Consider the following 19382-nt stretch of genomic DNA (forward strand, 5'->3'; position numbering starts at 1 on the left):
TTGATTTATTTGTAGTTGCTGCTGCTATTTGTTGTTATTGTTATTGTATTTTTAATTAAAAGCGAACTTTAAGCGGAAATTGGCAAATGCATGTTGGGCCACTTTAAATGGCGCATGGCCAAGCATTTAAATTATTTTATGCATGCAGCTGCTGCTGCTGCTGTTTGTTGTTTATTTATTTGGGCACTGGGGGGGACAAATGGCCACAAACAAGTCAGGGTTACAATTGGTTTTCCATCAAACAAATTGAAACACTCAATGCTAGTGCAGTGGCTTGACTTAGCTTTGGCTTTAGCTTTAGCTTTAGCTACAGCTTTGGTCTGAGTGTGTGGCTGTGGCTCTTTTCGACTGCACTTAAGTTAAAAACGTTTTATTTTATATGGTTTTACTTCATGCCTGCCTGGCTGACTACCTGGCTGACTGGCTGGCTTCGAGTACTCTGGGGGTTTGTTTAACGTTGACGTTACGCCATAAAGTATGCAACTTCATTGATAACATTTATTTCAAATGCACTCAAAAACCACTCAATAGTATGAAATTTGTTGCAGTTTACCTGTTTACACACACACACGCACACTGTTGCACTTGTACTGCTGCCTGCTGCTCTCTTGGGGGCTCAAACGACGCGTGCTCATATCGCTTAGCGCCTGCCTGTAAACCAGCAAATGAGCATAGCAGCTAAACTGTATGTATGTGTGTGTGCGTGTATTTGTTATATATTAAAAATAGTTCTTTATTGTATTTCCCACATGCTTTGCATGTCTGCGCTCATTGCTCGTTTTATATTCGCATAAATTTTATTGTATCGCGCATTCATTTCATTTCCTTTATAAAATGCATAAAATGTTTTTACTGCCATATTTATAGCATAAAAGACATTCGATATTGTTTGTCTAATATTTTGAATTCTTCAAATAAATGCAAATAATTTGCATTGCCTACTTTTTGGGGCGCCCGTTTATTTTTATTTTGTTTGAGAGCAACACAATTTCTGATTTAATTCCATTACGCTTGTCAATTTATGCACAAGCCGTAGTAAACTATTTTGTTTGCACATACAATTAATGTTAATTTCAGTTGCGTATACGTATACGTAATATGCATTTTATCGACAAATAATTGAATTCCGCTGCCCAGAATTTAATATGCGCACCTCAATGCATTTTAAACACATTTAGTTCTACACTATAACACGCCTTTAATTTTTTGCATAAATTTGTGAGGCGTCAAGCAGCAAGAGTGTCGAACATGCATAGAAATTGAATAACAATAACAATAGCAGTGCTAAACATTTGTATGCGCTTTTATTATTTATAAGTATGCGTCGATTTTTGCATATTTCAAGTGTTTATGTATTTAGACGTTTTATTGTTCAAATATAACAAATCAAGTGCTTTTCAATTAAATAAAACTTAAATATAAGTCAAAAAGTTGATAGAGCAACACTGGTCAATATGCATATTGTTAGTATGAGCTTCAAGACTTAAGTTAGTCCTCAACATTTCTATGTTAAAGTAGTAACTATAAAAAAAAATCATGCAATTAGCTTGGTCCGATTTATTTTAAGCTTATTTTTATAGCGTCTAACTTATAATCACTTAGATTAGCCGTATACAGTAAAAGTTTTCTGCATATTTAGTTAGTGCCTAATCTCTTTTAAGTCAACATCAAGGCTTTATGCAATTGTTGAGAATAAAAATTGTAGCCTTGCCCTAGCTTTTTCTTGATATAGTAAATTATACGATACATCGCAGATCAAGAGAAAACATTATGCATAAAGTAAACAAAAGCATTCATGTTTTTTTAGTCAATTCTTTTGATTATTTATTTAATGCAAACAAGCTTTCTGTTATCGCTGGGGCAACTTAATCTAGAACAATAACAAAATGATCCATGGTACATACAGTAAGCACAACATTTATTCGTACACAGTTTAAGTGAAATATTGGAAATTAACAAAGATAAACAAGAAAATTCTTTTTAATTAATAAACACAAAGTTCATACTAACGGTTGGGCAAACAATAATAATTGTATATTATTTTCTTATTGTAAAAAACTTTTTTGATTGACATAAATTATTCGTACATTATGAGATTAGTATATTTATAACTAATAAACAAGGAAACTATGAATTGTTGTGTATTGATGTTCTGCCAGCTCTACTCAGTGTTGAATATTCTGGAATTGTAGCTTGTGCAAAAAAAAATATCATCACTGCAAATTTGTTGAATAAAGGTTTTTCGCTTACAAACTATTTTTTGTCGCAGCGTTAATAATTAAATTCATAATTTTAATAATAATGTATGCTTGAATAACTTTAACTCTGGAATATTTAATAATGCCTCAATATGTACGAGTATAATATATATAATTTATTGCTATTGTTTTGAATATGTTAAGCAGCTGCATTTCAGTCATAACGGCAAACAAAAATGATTAATTTACGCATATATTTTTAATTTAATGAATTGTGCTACAAAAATATGCATAGAAGCTAAATCCAAGCTCTTAATATTAGGGAGTTATATTATAAAAATTACACGGTAATAATTATTTTCCAATTCGTAAGATATTTTTCAAAGATAATTATTATTTTTGAGTAATTTCATAAAGTTTAGACCATAATCATTATTTTTGATCACAAAAATTAAAACTCAAAGTAATGATTATTAATGATTTTTATATTTTTCGCTCAAAATAAAACTCAACAGTAATTTACAGCTTCTGTATTAATTTTTTCTACGATATTATTACATGTCCGTATATAGCTTAAAAAGCTAAAGCTATTCTTCAGTACTAATTTATTTTCTTAATTTAAAATTTATATCTGTGTTCTGATTATGTATTTAAAATTTGGTGTATCTATTTATGAGGATTTTCGAGATATGCAGCAAAGAGTTTTATTTTCTATATTTTGTTGATTTTAAATAAGTCAGGAGCTGAAAAAGAACAGTTATTTATTTCGGGACATGAAGACGGACAATGCCCAAATCGACTCATATTTAAAACAAATATAAAACAAATTCATTTTGTTGTCAAAATTCTTCGGTTTACTAAATTAATCAAAATTTTTGTCTATGGCTTTGGAGGCAATATGCGGCGTTGATAAACTGCCGTTTATGCAACGCTTTGATGCACTGCAAACTGCTTGCAACATGCAGCAACTTGCTGCTGCCACCAGCAACTTTGTCAATCCCTACGCACTGATGGCGCCACCTTTTGAAAATGTAAGCAAAGCTGCTGCAACTAAAATTTTATTTTATATTTGAGTTTTGTCACGCAGCCGGCGGTGAACTTGCCCAAGATACTGCAGCACTGCAAGCTGCGCATGGAGTTCGATCATGGCACCACCACACTGGGCTTCAAGTACCAGGGCGGCGTCATTCTCTGCGCGGACTCACGCGCCACTTCGGGCCAGTACATTGGCTCGCAGACGATGCGCAAGATTGTGGAGCTCAACGCTTATATGTTGGGCACTTTGGCGGGCGGCGCTGCCGACTGCGTCTACTGGGACCGCGTGCTGGCGCGCGAGTGTCGCCTGCATGAGCTGCGCTACAGGCGGCGCATGAGCGTGGACGCAGCTGCTCGCATGATGTGCAACATTACGACGGAGTACAAGGGCATGGGCCTGAGCATGGGCATGATGCTGGCCGGCTGCGATGCGGAGGGCAGCAAGCTCATCTATGTCGACTCGGAGGGCATGCGCTCGCATGGCAGCGTCTTCTCGGTGGGCAGTGGCTCGCCCTATGCGCTGGGCGTGCTGGACACGGGCTACCGCTGGAATCTGACAGACGAGGCGGCCTATGACTTGGCCAGACGCGCCATTTATCATGCCACCAGCAAGGACGCCTACTCGGGCGGCATGGTGCGGCTCTATCATATCACAGACAAGGGCTGGCGTAACATTTCCAACACCGACTGCCACGACCTGCACGATCAGTTCTGCGGCATGCAGCCGCCGCCGCCCATTGGGCCGGGCTTTGAGCCACCCGGCACCAGCAGCAAAGCGCAGGCGTGGAATGAGCTAAAGCTTCGCAAGCATGAGGTGCAGGCGCAGATGGAAGCGGTGACCACAGAGAAGGCAAACAAGCATCCTTAAATTCAATTTGCGTTTATTAGTCTGAGCTATAATCAAATGAAATTATAATTTCTAAAGTCAAACCATCAATTTTGATTATATAAATTCAACTAAAATTTTAAAACCAACGAGAATTTAGCTGAATTTGTCTGTATTGAGTCCTTTACCTTATTGTCTATTTTTGATTTCTTTGTTTTCAGCAAACAAAATGAAATTTAATACATTTTTAGTTTAATTTAATCGACAATGCATGTTAACTTGCTTTCAATTTGTGTCGCCTGTTTAGCTGGTCGAGCAATGCACTGTCATCCAGCATAAAGAAACGTTGTTACATATTGAAGTTCTCGATAACTTATGGAGAGCTACACAAGACAAAAGCTGTGAAGCACTAGTCGATATTTGGGAAATAAAACATCGATACTAATATTAAGCAATGGTGAAAAACCAAAGTTAATAAAAAATAACAAATAATATGTAAAAATTGATAATTGTGCTCAGTTTTCTTTAGAATAAGAAAATAAAATTTAACAATATATCACGATTGACAAAATAAGAATATACTTATGAGTGAAAGGCTGCATATGATGGACTTAGCCATGTCCTAATAACCAACCAACAACTATTAAAATAAAACAATTTGTAATAAACTACAATATACATATTTATGAAAAGTCTTACCTTATGCAGCTTTATTTTTTAAGAATTTTTAAACTGTAGTTTTGCTTACTTCCGTAATTTCAGCAATTTCCTGAATGGTTTTGCCTTCATTCCGCAAATGCGTAGAAAGTGACAATTTGACATCTTTTCGAATAATGACGATTCAAAGCGTTTTATTATAAATAATTTTGACAAGTAATTAGTGTTGAATAATTGCATATGCATTTAAGTAACTAGTAACCATAAAATACTCACATTTGCATATAGAAAACTGAAGTATTTTGTCAATTGGCATAGTTTTTTGATATTGTTCAAAAAATTATTTCGCTCCAAGAATAAGTTACTGTCGACAATAAAAGTAACCGCGAATATTTAATATAAATACTTATTTGTACTTATGAGTAACGATGTAAATATTTTGTAAAATACTCTGGCATGTTAAGAAAGTGATATTGTATTATTAAATATTTCGCTACACTGAAAACAAACTTTGAGTAGTGCATGTACCAACAATTATCTCGTTGAGGTATAAATGTGAGCTGAACATTAATGAGCGATATTATCGTGTTAGTAAACAAATAATCGACGCTTAATGTGCATCATTGATAAGATCGATATTGCCAGCGATAGTTTGACACGTGTGCTGCTATTTTATAGGCTCTTAATCAGAATAAGCTTGTTTCAAAATGAGTGCATCATCAACTGACAACGTGATTGTGGCAAAGGAGGCGCTAGCGTTGGCCCTGGGCGATAACTGGGAAACCTATAGATTAAATATGACGCACTGGTTCCGCAATCGCTGGACCAAAGAAGAGTTTGACGCTGCATCTCGAGAAATATTGACCGCCGATAAAATACATTTGCACAATCAGCTGCTGTTGGCGCTGATAAACCGCATCGAAGCAGTTACTGTGCTTAGGCCGATCAGCAGCATGCGGAAACGCAAGAGCAGCTCAAGTAATGTTAGTGATTTATTCAACACTGGACACTGCTTTATGGGCGTGAATCAAACAGCACAGCTGCCAGTTGAAACAAACTGTGCGCAGCATAAATTTCTGCCCGATGCGGGTTTTATAATGGGACGTTTACTGCTAGGCGCCTGGGAAATTGGACTCACATCGGTGGACGACAATGTGGCCGAGTATGTTGCTATGGCTGTGCGGCAAATGCTCAAGAACTTAATCGCGGGCATTATCAAGTCACGCAAACATTATAAAACAAGCGGCGATGGCAACTTTTACTATGACGTGGGTGCACAACTGCGTGATCCTTCGCTACGAAATACGGTCACGCGGCAAAAGTTGGACGATGCTCCACTGGAGCTGGACAAGGAGCAGCAGCGACATCAGCTGGATAATGATATTCTCGCGCTTTCCGCCTGCGAGCAAGTGCTGCCCAACGAGCGTATTGTAATTACGCTCAGGGACTGCCAAGACGCTCTAAGAGATCGTAATCTCATAGGCTCTCATGCAATCTACTCCATAAACATGGAACGCCTTAACATGATGATGCATTAGGAAAAGACTAAGCTTATGTTAATTCAAATTTTGTACTTTTAATATTTAAACACTAATATTTCTTGTCGCTTGTTCATTTAATTTCTTATCTTAAGCGAACAGTTAAGTTAACTTGAGGCTGAGTTACAATACTTTTTCAAATAATATAGAAAAAAATAAAATTCCTTATAAAGAAATAGTTGCATCCAATTGTTAAAACATATTTTAAGTTGTATAAGCAGCTGGTTAAGCTGAATACCCTCGAGGTATTCACAACATTACCTTAAAAATCTGTGGTGTTTTTTTTATTGGCTGTCCTAGAAGCGGTTGAAGGCGTAGCCTAATGAAAAAAAGAAAAAAATACAAAATTCTATATTAACATTTCACATGCTTATGCCAAATTTGAAGCTTCGAGCTTTAAAATTATATCGGAATTTTTGCCCATACTGCAATCCAAGCAAATGTTGAGGGAAAAATGTTATATTTACTCCAATAGATATGGCATTATGTAAATTGAAATAAAATTTAATTTTTGAACGAAATATATATATATAAATATATGCTATTAATTTTTACGAATTCTTATAACTATATTTACTCATCATTATGAAAGAAATGCCAAAATTCGTTTGTTATATATTTATATATTTTCTATTCACACTTTTAAAATATGCTACATATTTTAATAATTTGTGTATGCAACATTTATGTTTATTTATAAAATCAAACTAAAAGTAAGTAAAATTATAATTATAATTACTTATTTATTTATTTTTGTTCACAATATATATATTTTAATTATTTAATTATACGTTAGTATATATTTTTTAGTTTATTATGACAAATTTCAAAAGCATTTTATATTACTATTATCCGTTTTTATATCAGCAATTCCTATGGGTCATTAAGCTTACTGTGAATTATATTTAATGTTGGGGCATATCTTAATCAAGATAACGCTGCGTACAGTTTACTCATCAAAGCTCGAAGCTCAAACTTGTGTTGTCTGTTTAATCTTTAAAGTGGATTTTTGAAGTTGAGTTTTTACTTTGGGGCTGAGGTGCATTTTTACTCTGTTCTTAGCTATTTTTATTACATTCTAACCAGCTCATTTGTTGGCCTGCTTAAAATCCAAAGCTAAATTGCAATTTGGTCCTTGCCTTAGCGTAAACAGCAAACCTCTAACCCCTTAAGCCTAGAGCTGCCCTTCAGCTCTCCTCATCCCTCTCTTACTGCTTGGGCTGGCATTCTTTGCTTTAGCTCGAGTCATTTTCTAATGAAACCACAGAGCAGGAAAAATGAGTTTGGTGTCGTGGGTCGACTGTTGTTGCACCTTCGTTTTTGGGGCGAGCATATCTGTGCCACATTCGAGTTCTTCAGGCGACGTTCATTAGATTAAAAGCAATTTACAGTAAAACTTTTGCCCACAAAATGCACACACAGAGAGAGCCCTACACACACACACACACACACACTTAGCAGCAGCAGCAGCAGCAGCAGCTGGCAACTCACATGTGCCCAAAATGCCGTGCAAATGTCGCCACCCCAAGCCCACACACTTTGGCTTGAAAGCTCTTAGCACATTGCTATAGTCATTTCGGCAGCTTTTTATTTTGCTCCTTTTTTTAGAATTTAACAAATTTGCGGATTTGGTTTGTAATTTATTAAATTTATCGCTGGCTGCTTGTAAGTTGCGCTCTGCAACATTTGCCGATGACAACCTTAGAAGAGACACCACTGCGTATGGAGAGTGGAGTAAAATGTGTGCGCAGACCGTTGCCAGCTTACAAGTTATTATTTTGATTTATAGAAAAAGTTGAGCAGCGAGCAAAAGTTGCTCGTAAATTGCCGCATGTTGCAGCAGCTAGCAAAAGTTATTGTTGCCCATGTGTCTAACATTTGAATGGCATTTGTAATTAAAGTACACACAAAATCTCAGCATGTTGTCAATTAATCTTAAGCAACAAAAGCTAAATGGCAATTTGTTGTAATTTAATTGCTAAACAACAAAACTAAAAAATAAAGCACAACTAACGGCGTTTGCGGCGACGTCGTCGCTGCTGCAGTTTGCTGCTCCAATTGCTGCTCACTTTGATTAGCTGCTGGCAACTTGTCACGGCTATGGCTGAGGCCAGCGCCTTTAGGGCCAAATTCTTATCGTTGGTAAGCAGCAGCAACTGTTGCCGCTGCTGCTGTTGCAGTTGCAAGCAGCAATTGATAATGCTATCATCTGGGCAGTCCACATTGATCAGATGCTCTGCCTCTGCCAGCGCTGATTGCGCTGCCATATTTTGCTGCTGCTGCAGTTTGTTAGTCAAATACGCAATGGCGCGTCTTGCGGCTTGACCAGTGGCGCGTCTACACTTCAATATGTCCAACTCCTTGATAACCATATAAGGCAAATAGAGCACGCTGCCTACGCTTAACTGCTGTATATCATCCAAAATATATAAATATTGTATAAGCACATTGGTGTCCAGTACAAAGTGTATGCGAGTTTGTTGCTGTTGCGTCGAGCTAAAGCGAAATTGCTGCAGCGCCTGCTGCTGCTTTGGCGTCACTTTGGCTGCCACATGTGGCACTCGCTGCTTCTTCTTCTTCTGCTGCTGTCTGCCTGCAACACGCGGCTGATCAAGCTTGCGTCGCCCAATCACATTATATGCCGCATGCAACGCCCTATGCCTGCCACATTGTGCTTTTAGCTTTTTTATAGCCAAAATAATTGCATTCAATTGTTTTTCGTTTCTAGGCGTCAATTTGTGTGGCATGTTGTTGATGTTTAAGCTAAATAAATTTTATGTTTATCATTATTATTATTAACAAAAGGCCTACTAAAATTTTTAGTTAGATTTTTAAATTTCATACTGCAAATTAAGTAAGTAAACGCCATTGTCAATTATGGCTGACACCACAGCATAAATTGCCAATCTATCTATCTCTCTCTCCCTCCCACTCTCTCTCTCTCTCTCTATTGCACTTTACGCTCAATTTGTGAATTTGCATATAATTTAAATAATAATAAAAATGCACAAGCGCATATTAATTGTGACTATCAAGCAACAAATTAGCATTTTTCACATCAAAATAAATTTTTGATACACTTTGGCGATTTTATAAAAATGCTAAAGGGTAGCATAAAGTTATGCCAGTGTATGTAACAAATTAAAGAAGTCGCAGCAGATACCGTTAAGTGTATCGTTTAAGATTTTTTCGTTTGCTTTCCGTTCATTTGTCTGTATGATCAACAAGAACTCAGAAACTATAAAAGCTGCAGACTCCAAATTTTGTATGTAGCTGCTTCTAAGTTCGATGCAGGTCGAGCGTGTTGTTAAACTGAATAATTGCTTCAAATTCAGCACACAGAACATCGAAAGCTGTCATAACAAAGTGTATCCAAAAGTTGATTGATATATATTCTTAATGAGCAAACAAACAGTGTCGATTGAGCTATTTCTAGCTGTCTGTCTGTCTGTATGAGCGCCAAGAACTCAGCGAGTGTAAGAGCTAGCGATACGAAATTTGCTATATAGTTACTTCTATTTCCGCAGCAAATCAAGCTTATTTTTGATATTGGAATTTACCCCAGACTTGCCCGCAAATCATAGAAATCATAATTTCGTTGCTCCAATCAAAGTGTATCAGCTTGTCTGGCTGCATTTCTATTTTCAACTCATACTAAGCCAGCTACGCTAACAACACACTATAATTTAAATTAATTTGCTTAAACAACAACAACAAGGCAACAACACCTGCATAGTTGTTACTGTTATTATATTTGTTGCTGTTCTTGTTATTGTTGTTGTCATTCCACTTTTGTCAACGAGCTCAAATTCAATGAAATTTCACACTTTGTCGTTAAAAGCCGCGCCGCTTGCAACGCGCAACGCTCCAAAGTGCGCTCTCCCTCTCACTCTGCGGCTATCTCTTTCACTCTCTTAGGTAACAAGCAGCGCGTATGCAGTTAAGTGGCAGGCATAAGGATGCAAATATGCAAATGGATTTTGCCAAGCGAACAATGTGTAAGCCAAGCAAAGCGTATGTGCGTGAAGGGGGGGTTGGGGGGCTGGTGCTCGAGTTGAGTGAGAGGGTTTGACAGCAAGCGTGACTGTTGAGCTGGGAGTTGGCAGCTTGGATGATGTGCAGCTGGCAAGGCGGCATCTTCATTTGGACCATGCGCCAAACATCACAGAAACAGAAACAGACAAAGAGTGTGAGAGAGCGAGAAAGGCAGCAATAGGAAGAGAGATGCAATATGTTTCAGCTGAGTGGCGTATGTGTGAGTGCGCGTTGCTGCTAATACCCTGTACAAATAATAAAGCTGTGTATATTACGTATACGCAACGAACCAAATAAATTGAACAGTACATAAATTGAAAATAAATTATTTTAAGCATTGGAAAGCTTTCCAAATGAATAAAATATTCTATGAGATAAAAATATAAAAAGAATTAAATATTCTATAATATATATATCTATATCACCGATAAACTTAGCTTACATAAATATTCAAATAAATCTTAATATTGAGGGGATTATGCGGTTGAATAAAAAATTCTATGATATAAAAATATTATAAAAATATAAATAAAATTAAGTCTACAAAATTTATCCCATTTGATTTATTTAGAGTGCAATAATTTCTAAAAATACTTGCATTAGTCGCTGCTTAACTAAGTATGAATTATGAATTAAGTCTACAATTTGATCCCATTTGATGTTGAGACTCTGCACACATAAATCTGAAATAGTTACATCAATGCTTGTAAAACTTAAATGTTGAATATTTATTAATAATTTCTAACAATTCTAATATTTGTCTGCTGCTTAAATATTGATTATAATTATTGTATTAATTGATTGAATCAAGCACTGATGTAGGTTTGGGACATTAGCAAGGCAATAAATAAATAATAAAAATATATAAAATAAATAATTATAATGACTAGATGCAATCAGATTTAAATTATTGTAAAAAGCAGTACAACCATTCATAGCTGAACTAAATATATTTTAAAAATAATCAAATGCATTGCCAATATTTTTTATTAAAAGCAAATGCATTTTTTTAAAAGCTTAGCCCATATTAAATAGCCCATATTAAAGCTACAAATATATAATTTACACAACATCTTTAAGTCGCTCATATATATATATTTTTTTTTGCCTTGGGGGGCTTGGCTATTATTGAAGATGATGTTGCTGCTGTCAGGCAACACGTTTGGCTGCGCGTAGACACAACAGCCAACAGAAACAGCAACAACAACAGCAGCAGCAACAGCCAGCGGACCAAATGTTAAGCGGGTTAGCAGGCGCAGACAATGATTTGGTAGGGGTGGGGAGGGGCATGGGGAGCGAGAACAACACACGCTGGCGTCGTTTGGCGTTTTCATTAAGCTGCAGCCATCGAGTGTCGCAACGAAGAAAGCAAATGCAAATGCAGTGCCCATGCCACGCCACAGCAAAGACACGCAACACAAGCAGCGGCCACATTAGCAATTGCAACAGCAGCAGCAACAACAGCAGCAGCAACAGCAACAGCAACAGCAACTGGTAAACATCTTTTGCTGGTGTTTGCTGCTGGCTTTGGTGTCAGATGCACTTTCAATTTATCAGCTGCTGGCTTCAGAAATTGTGCCTCACACCGCTTGCTGCATGCAACGCGTGGTGGCAACATCAAAGCGCTGATATTGTTGTTGCTGCAACGACGACGTGTGTTCTCCATTTATTGCCACTTTGGAGGCGGCAACTGCACATTAGTCGCATATCTGTTGAAATTCACGGCAATTAGCTAACTTGTTGTTGTTGCTGCTGCTGTTGCTGTTGTAATTGTTGTTGCTGCTGCATAAGGCATTATGAAAATGTGTTATCGGGTAGCTTAATAATATGACTGCGGCTACAAGTAAGTGCCTTGCCAGCTAATTAGTTGCAAGTGGATAGCAAAACGTGTTGGGCCTAAGGCAATTTCTATAAATAAACTAGGCAAATTAACAAATGCTTTATTTTAATTAACAAAGCAGTAAATAGTTAGTAAGCCTATCAAGTCAATACTACAGCTAAAAGTGAAGACAAAGATCTAATAAAATGTAACTTTGTTATTATTTATTTATTGTTTATTATATAGTAAAAGTAATTGCTAGTAAAACTATCAAGCTTATAATAATAAAAGTAAAACCAAACTTATGCTATTGATGCTAGTAACTAATAAAGTAATTTAAAAAATATATATGTTTATTTATTTATTCAACATTTATTCTTTAATTATTTTTAGCAATATTTATGTATTTTAAATTGCTTTAATTTAAGTTTGTCTACATTTAGTTCAACGTCTAGTGCTTCAATGCATAATTTCAATAAATATTACATAGTTATATTTATGTGTATGTTAATAAATGAATAACAATATGATAATATAAAAATATTTATATTCTAGTAAATTGTTGACATATCAGTTTACAATTTTATTAATGAATAACGCGTACAATTTATTTATCATTTACTTATTATCAATTACTTATTGTGCTAATATTTATTAGTTTATTATTTATTTTATATGCTTACGTTTCGCAAACTTTGTAGTTAAGCTAAAAAGTATTAACTTCTTTTAATTATTTACTTATTATCAATTATTTATTGTGCTAATATTTATTCGTTTATAATTTATTTTATATTCTTAGTAAGAATTTCTTACGTTTCGCAAACTTTGTAGTTAAACTATAAAAGTATTAACTTCTTTTATACTAAAAATATTTCATGAATTGTATTTTGTCATAAATTTAAAGCGCACAACTTTTGTCTTTATTATTTATATTTTTAACATCTTATTCCATTGTAATCCAATATGTTTATACTTAAAACCAAGTATTAGCGGAAGGCTTTTAATGTAAGGCAGGGTAGCCATTATATTAATAAATTAATTCTTAGCAATTTTATTAAAATCTAAATGTTATATAAATTGCATTTCCATGGACTTCAGCAGCCGAGCAAGAAGCTAAGTCAAAGCTTTGCTTTTGCAATAGATCAATAAATTTAAATTTGAGTTTAAAGTCAATTTACTTTTACTTAAAGTATTGCCGCATGCTTGTCACTCAAAATAACACAACTTAACATGCTGTCTGCTCATCTTTTAATTAAGCTAATTACGTATTCATTTTGTCATTAATTTAGAGTTTTGTTAACGAATTGTCGAGCTTGAGCCGCTGTCATCGTTAAATGTTTCTTTCGTTTGTCAGACAATTTCAGGGCAATGCCAAATTGTGTCACAACTATTTCATTATCCGCTTATGCTGTTCGAAACAAAGCAACGGCCCAACGCAGCCCCAGCCCACGCTAAAAACAAGGACATTTTTGTGCAAAGTCCTTGTGATTGCAATGAATAACATTTTTAATGCAAATAACCGGAGGACGTTGCACAACTTGACAGTCGCGTTGATAGCAACGGCAACGACGATAGCTTCACTCTTCGCTTTGGGGTCGTCGTCCCTGCATTCATTTTCTTTTCCATTTCAATTGTCGTCAAGATTGCAGCGTTAGTTGTTACCCCACCACCCACTTGCTCTCCCACTCGCTGTAGCTGTGGCAAGCACAGGCTCAATGAATCGTCCATAGTCCGGTAATGAAATTTTGCTCATTGTTTCACTACGTCCGACACAATATTCAGCGCATCACGTACCAACTGCAAAAAGCGAACAAAAAACTCGCAGCGTTTTCATATTTTAATTTCTATATATTTCAACTAAAATTGCTTGCCCAGTTTTCCACTTCAATGCGCCTGTTGAGTTGAATTTTATTTTAAACTTGAGCTTATACTATATGCATGTACTTATGTCTGGCACTGTGCGCATCTTTTATGCTCATCGGCTTGTCAACATTGTCATCGTTGTCGTCATTGTCATCTGAAATTCATTACGGTCCTTGCTGGGCTTCGGGCTCAGGCTCAGGCTCAGTTTGAGCCCCTTTTTTGGGGCGTGCCCATGGACACTGTGTAGTAGTTACTGCACTTTATTATTATTCATGGCAAGTAATTTGTTATCTGTGCTTTTGGCTTTCATTGTTTTTGCCTTATGCCATTAATTCGTTTGTTGCAAAATGAAATTGCACTTTTGCTCAGCAGATTTAGGTCAATTCCCTTTTATAATAAGCAAATGACACACACACACACACACACATGCACATGCACATAAATATGTTTAGTATCTTGCCTATTCAAGCTTATTTATTTTATTTAACCCAGCATTGACGACATAACCTAATTTGTGGCCACCCCGTCCCGCTGCCCCAAATGCGTCTCTGTCTGCTGCTAATTTATGCAAAAATCGACCCTGACAAGCCAACTGACCATATTTTAACTATTCAACACACACACATGTAACAACATACATATTTTCACATATACAGCATGTGTATGGAAATTTTTGCTAATATCACACAGGTTTATATGTCGAACATGAACAAATTCACATCAGCAGGCGCTCCGCTCTGGCCAAACATAACTTACATAGCTAACATATTGTATGCAAATGCCATAATGTGTGTATAAACATATATATGCCATATATGTATATACAAGTATGTAAGCCTCTGCTTCTGTTTACAGTTTCACATTTTTGGGTTATTGTGTGTGGGGTCATTTAATTAGTGCAAACGATTAAAATATGTGTAGGTCAGTGAGGCTCAATTTTGTTCAAGCAGCCCAAGGGAATTTATATTAATGTTTACCTTAAACAGCGAATCAAACAATGTCTCATACCCATTCTCTCTCTCAACAATGATTTATTAAAGTTCATTTAATATTTAACTACAAATTGTGCAACAGATTTAGAAATTCTAATAAGCTTTAGTTTATGATTAAGTTTAAGGATAATGAAAAATGTTTAATAATAAAAAAAAACAATGCACTTAAAATAATACATAAAATAAAACATAATTTGCAATATTAGTTAGACATTTTTTAATATCTTAAAATTGTTTAATAAAGTCTCAAAGTCTAAACTAAATAAAATGAATGTATTGCAACAAATAAATATTTTATTAAGTAAATAGTCGTAAGCTGTTTTCTAACTTTAAAAATGAAATAATAAAAATTTATTATATAAAGTAAAGTAATAAATGAGTTTCCGGAATTTTTTATTAATTTTTTAATTTAATGTCAACTATGAACAGTCGACGATAAAAGAAAGAGATTACAAAAACTATTTTAAATTAAATTTAAAAATATTTAAAATTATGTTTTTGTTTTTAAATTTGAAAGGCTTATAGATTGGTAGTGTTAAACAGAGTATATTTAGTTTTAATAATATGAAATAAATATCATGAAATAAATCTGTCTTTTGAAAGTATGTATATAATAAAAAAGAAATATTTTATTATTAATAATGCACTTGATAAGATCATTAAAATTTACTCTATTAAATTATGAAATTTATTTTTCGAATTTTAAAAATTTTTTATCATAACTTCAATTCTTAAAGAAATAAATTTATTTCATTGAATAAAGTAAAGTAATAAATGAGTTAACGCATTATGTTAGTTTTTTAATAATATAGTCATAATTATGATCAATAAATTTTACTAAATATATTTTGAATGTATAAAATAATTATCATTTTATTATCAAATATCATTAAGTCTGTCTTTTTGACAGTTTATTTATTATTATTATGTGCACTTGATAAGATCATTAAAACTTAGTCCATTAAAGTTTCATAATTTACTCATTTACTTAAACTCTTGCGCTGCTTTTATCAATAACTTGGCTAGTCTACGACTTGTTCGTACGTCCGCTCGACTCTTAAGCAGCTTGAGAATTTACCAGCATAAAGCGACTAATTTGCAGCGCAGTCCCGAATCTTGCACTTCAGTTGGCGTTAGCACACTTTAGTCTCTCGACTCTTATTAAAACAGGTTCAAGCTTAGCTGCAATTAATTGCCAAGCCACACAGTGAGAGGAGCTGGCGGAGCTGCAGGAGCTGAGCTCTGAGTGCGTCTGTTGCCCTCTAATAAACTGGCAGCGGAAATTTTTAACAAGTTGCCATTTGCCTGTGCGCTGGGCTAGCCAGAGCTGTAATTAACGCACACAAACACAGCGTGCGAGTGTGTGTGTGTGTGTGAGAGTGAGAAGATGAACGAGTAAATGCAGGCAAACTGAGATGCTAACCCTTTATGCAAAGCCAGCGCGACTTTAAAGCAGGCTAAACTACTAGCTGAGATTTAGCATATCAGATTATTGTTGCTGCTGCTGCTGTTGTTGCTGTTGCCTTGTGATTTAATAATCAGCAGCTTCAGCTGCTTTACCAGCGCTTTCAAATGAATGGCTTTGGCCCTGTTGCATGCCCATTAAGAGTCCAAAGCGAGTTGCGCGTGCAAAAATGAAATGTGGCACAGACTGGGGCACTGGACACGACAACTGCAACTGCAACTGCTGCTGTTGCTGCTGCAGCAATTGGACAGTTTGCAGCTGCCAATTTGCATAAATTTAGCACAGTGACAATTGACGCATGCCCCGTGTAGAGTCCGAGTAGACGGGCAATAATTTCTTTTTTTGCAAATCCCTGCTTCTCGTATTTGCAAACAGTTTAATTAGAAATAAATCCAGTCTGTGTCTGTCTGCCTGTCTGTGTGTCTGTCTGTGTATGCGTAAGTAGCTCGTTTGGCCAGGTGTTGATGCCACTGGCAGTCCAATTAAATTGTCATGTTTCTAGGCAAATGGCGCCACTTAAATTCTTTTCGGCTGCAGCTTGCTCCAATCTGACTCCAGCTCTGGCTCTGGCTTTGGCTTTGGCTTTGGCTGTGTGGGTGTTGATTGGCTGCTCATTAGACGTAACTTTTAATTACAGCTTGTCGCGTCTTTGAACTGCAAACTGTAAGCAGAACCACACACACACAGTCACAGCTTAGCTGCTGTTCACTTGTTGTTCAGCAGTTCAAAAATTAACTTTTGAATAGAAACATGCACAGCCCATGGTCAAAGCTAAAATGTAATTTAGTAGCGTCATTCATTTTATTTAATTTTAACACCCAAACAAAAGATAGTGCCCTATATGCAAAACATTTTTTGAAGTAATTGCCATTTTAATAAATTTCCAATTTTTTTTTCCATGATTGGCTGAATTTAAAATAATTTCTTAGACATGTATTAATATCTTAAACATTATTTTTAATTCAATTTAATTTAATTTAGTAAATTCAATTTATACATATAAAACTCGGTAAGTATCCTAAGCTTTAAGAGATAGGGCTCTATGCAAGACATTTTTTGAAGTAATGCCCATTTTACTAAATTTCAAATTTTCCTTGCCTCGCACTTTTCTTGATTGGATGAATTTATATAAAATCTATGAAAAAGAAAATATGGTCCCAAAGCAGAAGGCAAAGTCTATTAATAAATCCAAGGACTTGAAATTTGGCATGAACTTTGTGTAGAATATTTTGGAACTTTGTATATTTTTTTTATTTCAATTTTTATAATTTTTTATTTCTTTTTTTTCAACGACAATTTGACAATTTCTTTTTTTTTAAGCATCTGATTGATTGCTGACTTTTAAGAGGTTAAAAAAAACTTAATATTATACATTTTTTAAAAATTATTTTGTATGTTTGCCATGTATTTACTTTAATCATCAAAAATCTTACATTGAATTTCGACTTTATGCCATAAAAATCGACTTTGGGACCACAGTGCATTGGTTAATATTTTAAACATCATTTTTAATTTTTAGTAATTAATAGAAAACTCAATGCTTTCTATATAATAATTGATCAGAGCTACTGCATAAACTATTTGCAAATTTTCATTGAAGAAATAAAAAGTTACAAAAGAAATGGATGCAACAGTTTTTTGAAAAATAAATTTTGCAGGTCACACAGAATTTTCACTCATATTTTCATAAGCTTGGCCAATTAGCCGTCAATTTTTATTTCAAATTGCTTTGTTGCTTTAACAATTCTAAACAATTCTAAAAGTCATGATACTCTACCAAATGTTATATGTTTCCAAATGTTTTGTATTAAATATTTTATTTAATTTTGCTGAGTTAAAAGTCTGAAAATACTTTTTAATATATGCATTAATATATAGAAATATATGCATATGTATGTGAGAATTAAGTTAGGCTTAGCCATTGCTAAGCCCGCAACATCCACAGGTCACATTTGGCCCAGTTGCCTGTTTATGTAGTTGGAATAAATAGCTAGAGCCTCCAGCGCTGCCTCACTGACTCGATGTGGGTTCATTTGTTGCTTCGCGTTGCTAAGAGATATGCATCAATTTAGAAAACTGTAGGATCATTGGAGTAGTATGCAAATCCTGCGCCTTCCTCCATCTGTTTAGATTGACAGCTAGTTAAGCATGTGAAAATTAACATAAATAAGTTTGTTATATTTTTTCAACTTGCACTGTATTTAATAAAATTTTTGCATCCCATCTCTACCAGCTTACGCCCATGTGTTCAGCTTACTCCCACTTGGCCTCAAGTGCTTTATTTGTTGTTGTTTGCGCTTTTGTCAACTTTGGCCAACAAATCAAATTGAAAAGTGAAACACAAACATTCGAGTATGAAGTGAAAATCAAGCTGTGAGGCATGCGCCTATTTTTATTTATGCTGCTACTTAAAATTATTGTTGCAAAATCTGGCAAATCCTTTTGTTTTACTGCTGCTCATTGTCAGTTAAAGTTTTTGTTAAGCAACTTTTTAAGCCGGCCTAAGGCGCTGGCAGCAGCGCTCAAGGTTTTTGGGCTGAGTTTGCCATTTGTTTGGCAGAGAGGGGAGCAGGAGAATGTCTCGGGCAGCAGCCTTCATCATGCAGAGAGGAAAGTTTTCACTTCCATTTGCAGTTCATCATCAGCTTGTCCCATGGACAGGGCAAGCAAAATTTTGACAGTGCGCCTAATTGAGCCGCAAACAGTTTTGACATTTGCGACCGCGTGCCGCATTTAATTTATTTTAATTGAAACAGTCTCAACGCCCAGCCAGCGCTTTAGCCTCGGCCTCGGCCTCGGCCTAATCCGCTTGTCCGACCGGAAAGTTCAAAGTTGGCTGCACAAGCTGTGGGCGGTTGGTTTGGGTGCGCCAAGTCTCAGTTGCTTATAATGTATTAGGTCAACTATAGCTGACAGCTTGTGATGTGCGAGATGTGCCCGAGATTACCAAAAGG

At 35.5% G+C, this 19382-nt stretch overlaps 2 protein-coding genes across 2 annotated transcripts; both read left to right on the plus strand.

Moving 5' to 3' along the window:
* Positions 1-3023: 3023 nt before the first annotated feature.
* On the plus strand, positions 3024-4189 carry LOC108595576 (proteasome subunit beta type-5). The gene is made up of 2 exons (XM_017980837.1): positions 3024-3229; positions 3286-4189. Exons 1-2 carry the CDS (start codon positions 3080-3082, stop codon positions 4099-4101), a joined length of 966 nt encoding a protein of 321 aa, XP_017836326.1. The 5' UTR covers positions 3024-3079; the 3' UTR covers positions 4102-4189.
* Positions 4190-5423: 1234 nt separating this feature from the next.
* Positions 5424-6254, plus strand: LOC108594973 (transcriptional adapter 1). The gene has a single exon (XM_017980106.1). The coding sequence runs from the start codon at positions 5424-5426 to the stop codon at positions 6252-6254; it is 831 nt and encodes a 276-aa protein (XP_017835595.1).
* The last annotated feature ends 13128 nt before the right edge of the window (positions 6255-19382 follow it).

The sequence above is a fragment of the Drosophila busckii genome, chromosome 2R (genome assembly GCF_011750605.1).
Source record: "Drosophila busckii strain San Diego stock center, stock number 13000-0081.31 chromosome 2R, ASM1175060v1, whole genome shotgun sequence".
Taxonomy (NCBI): Eukaryota; Metazoa; Arthropoda; class Insecta; order Diptera; family Drosophilidae; genus Drosophila; species Drosophila busckii.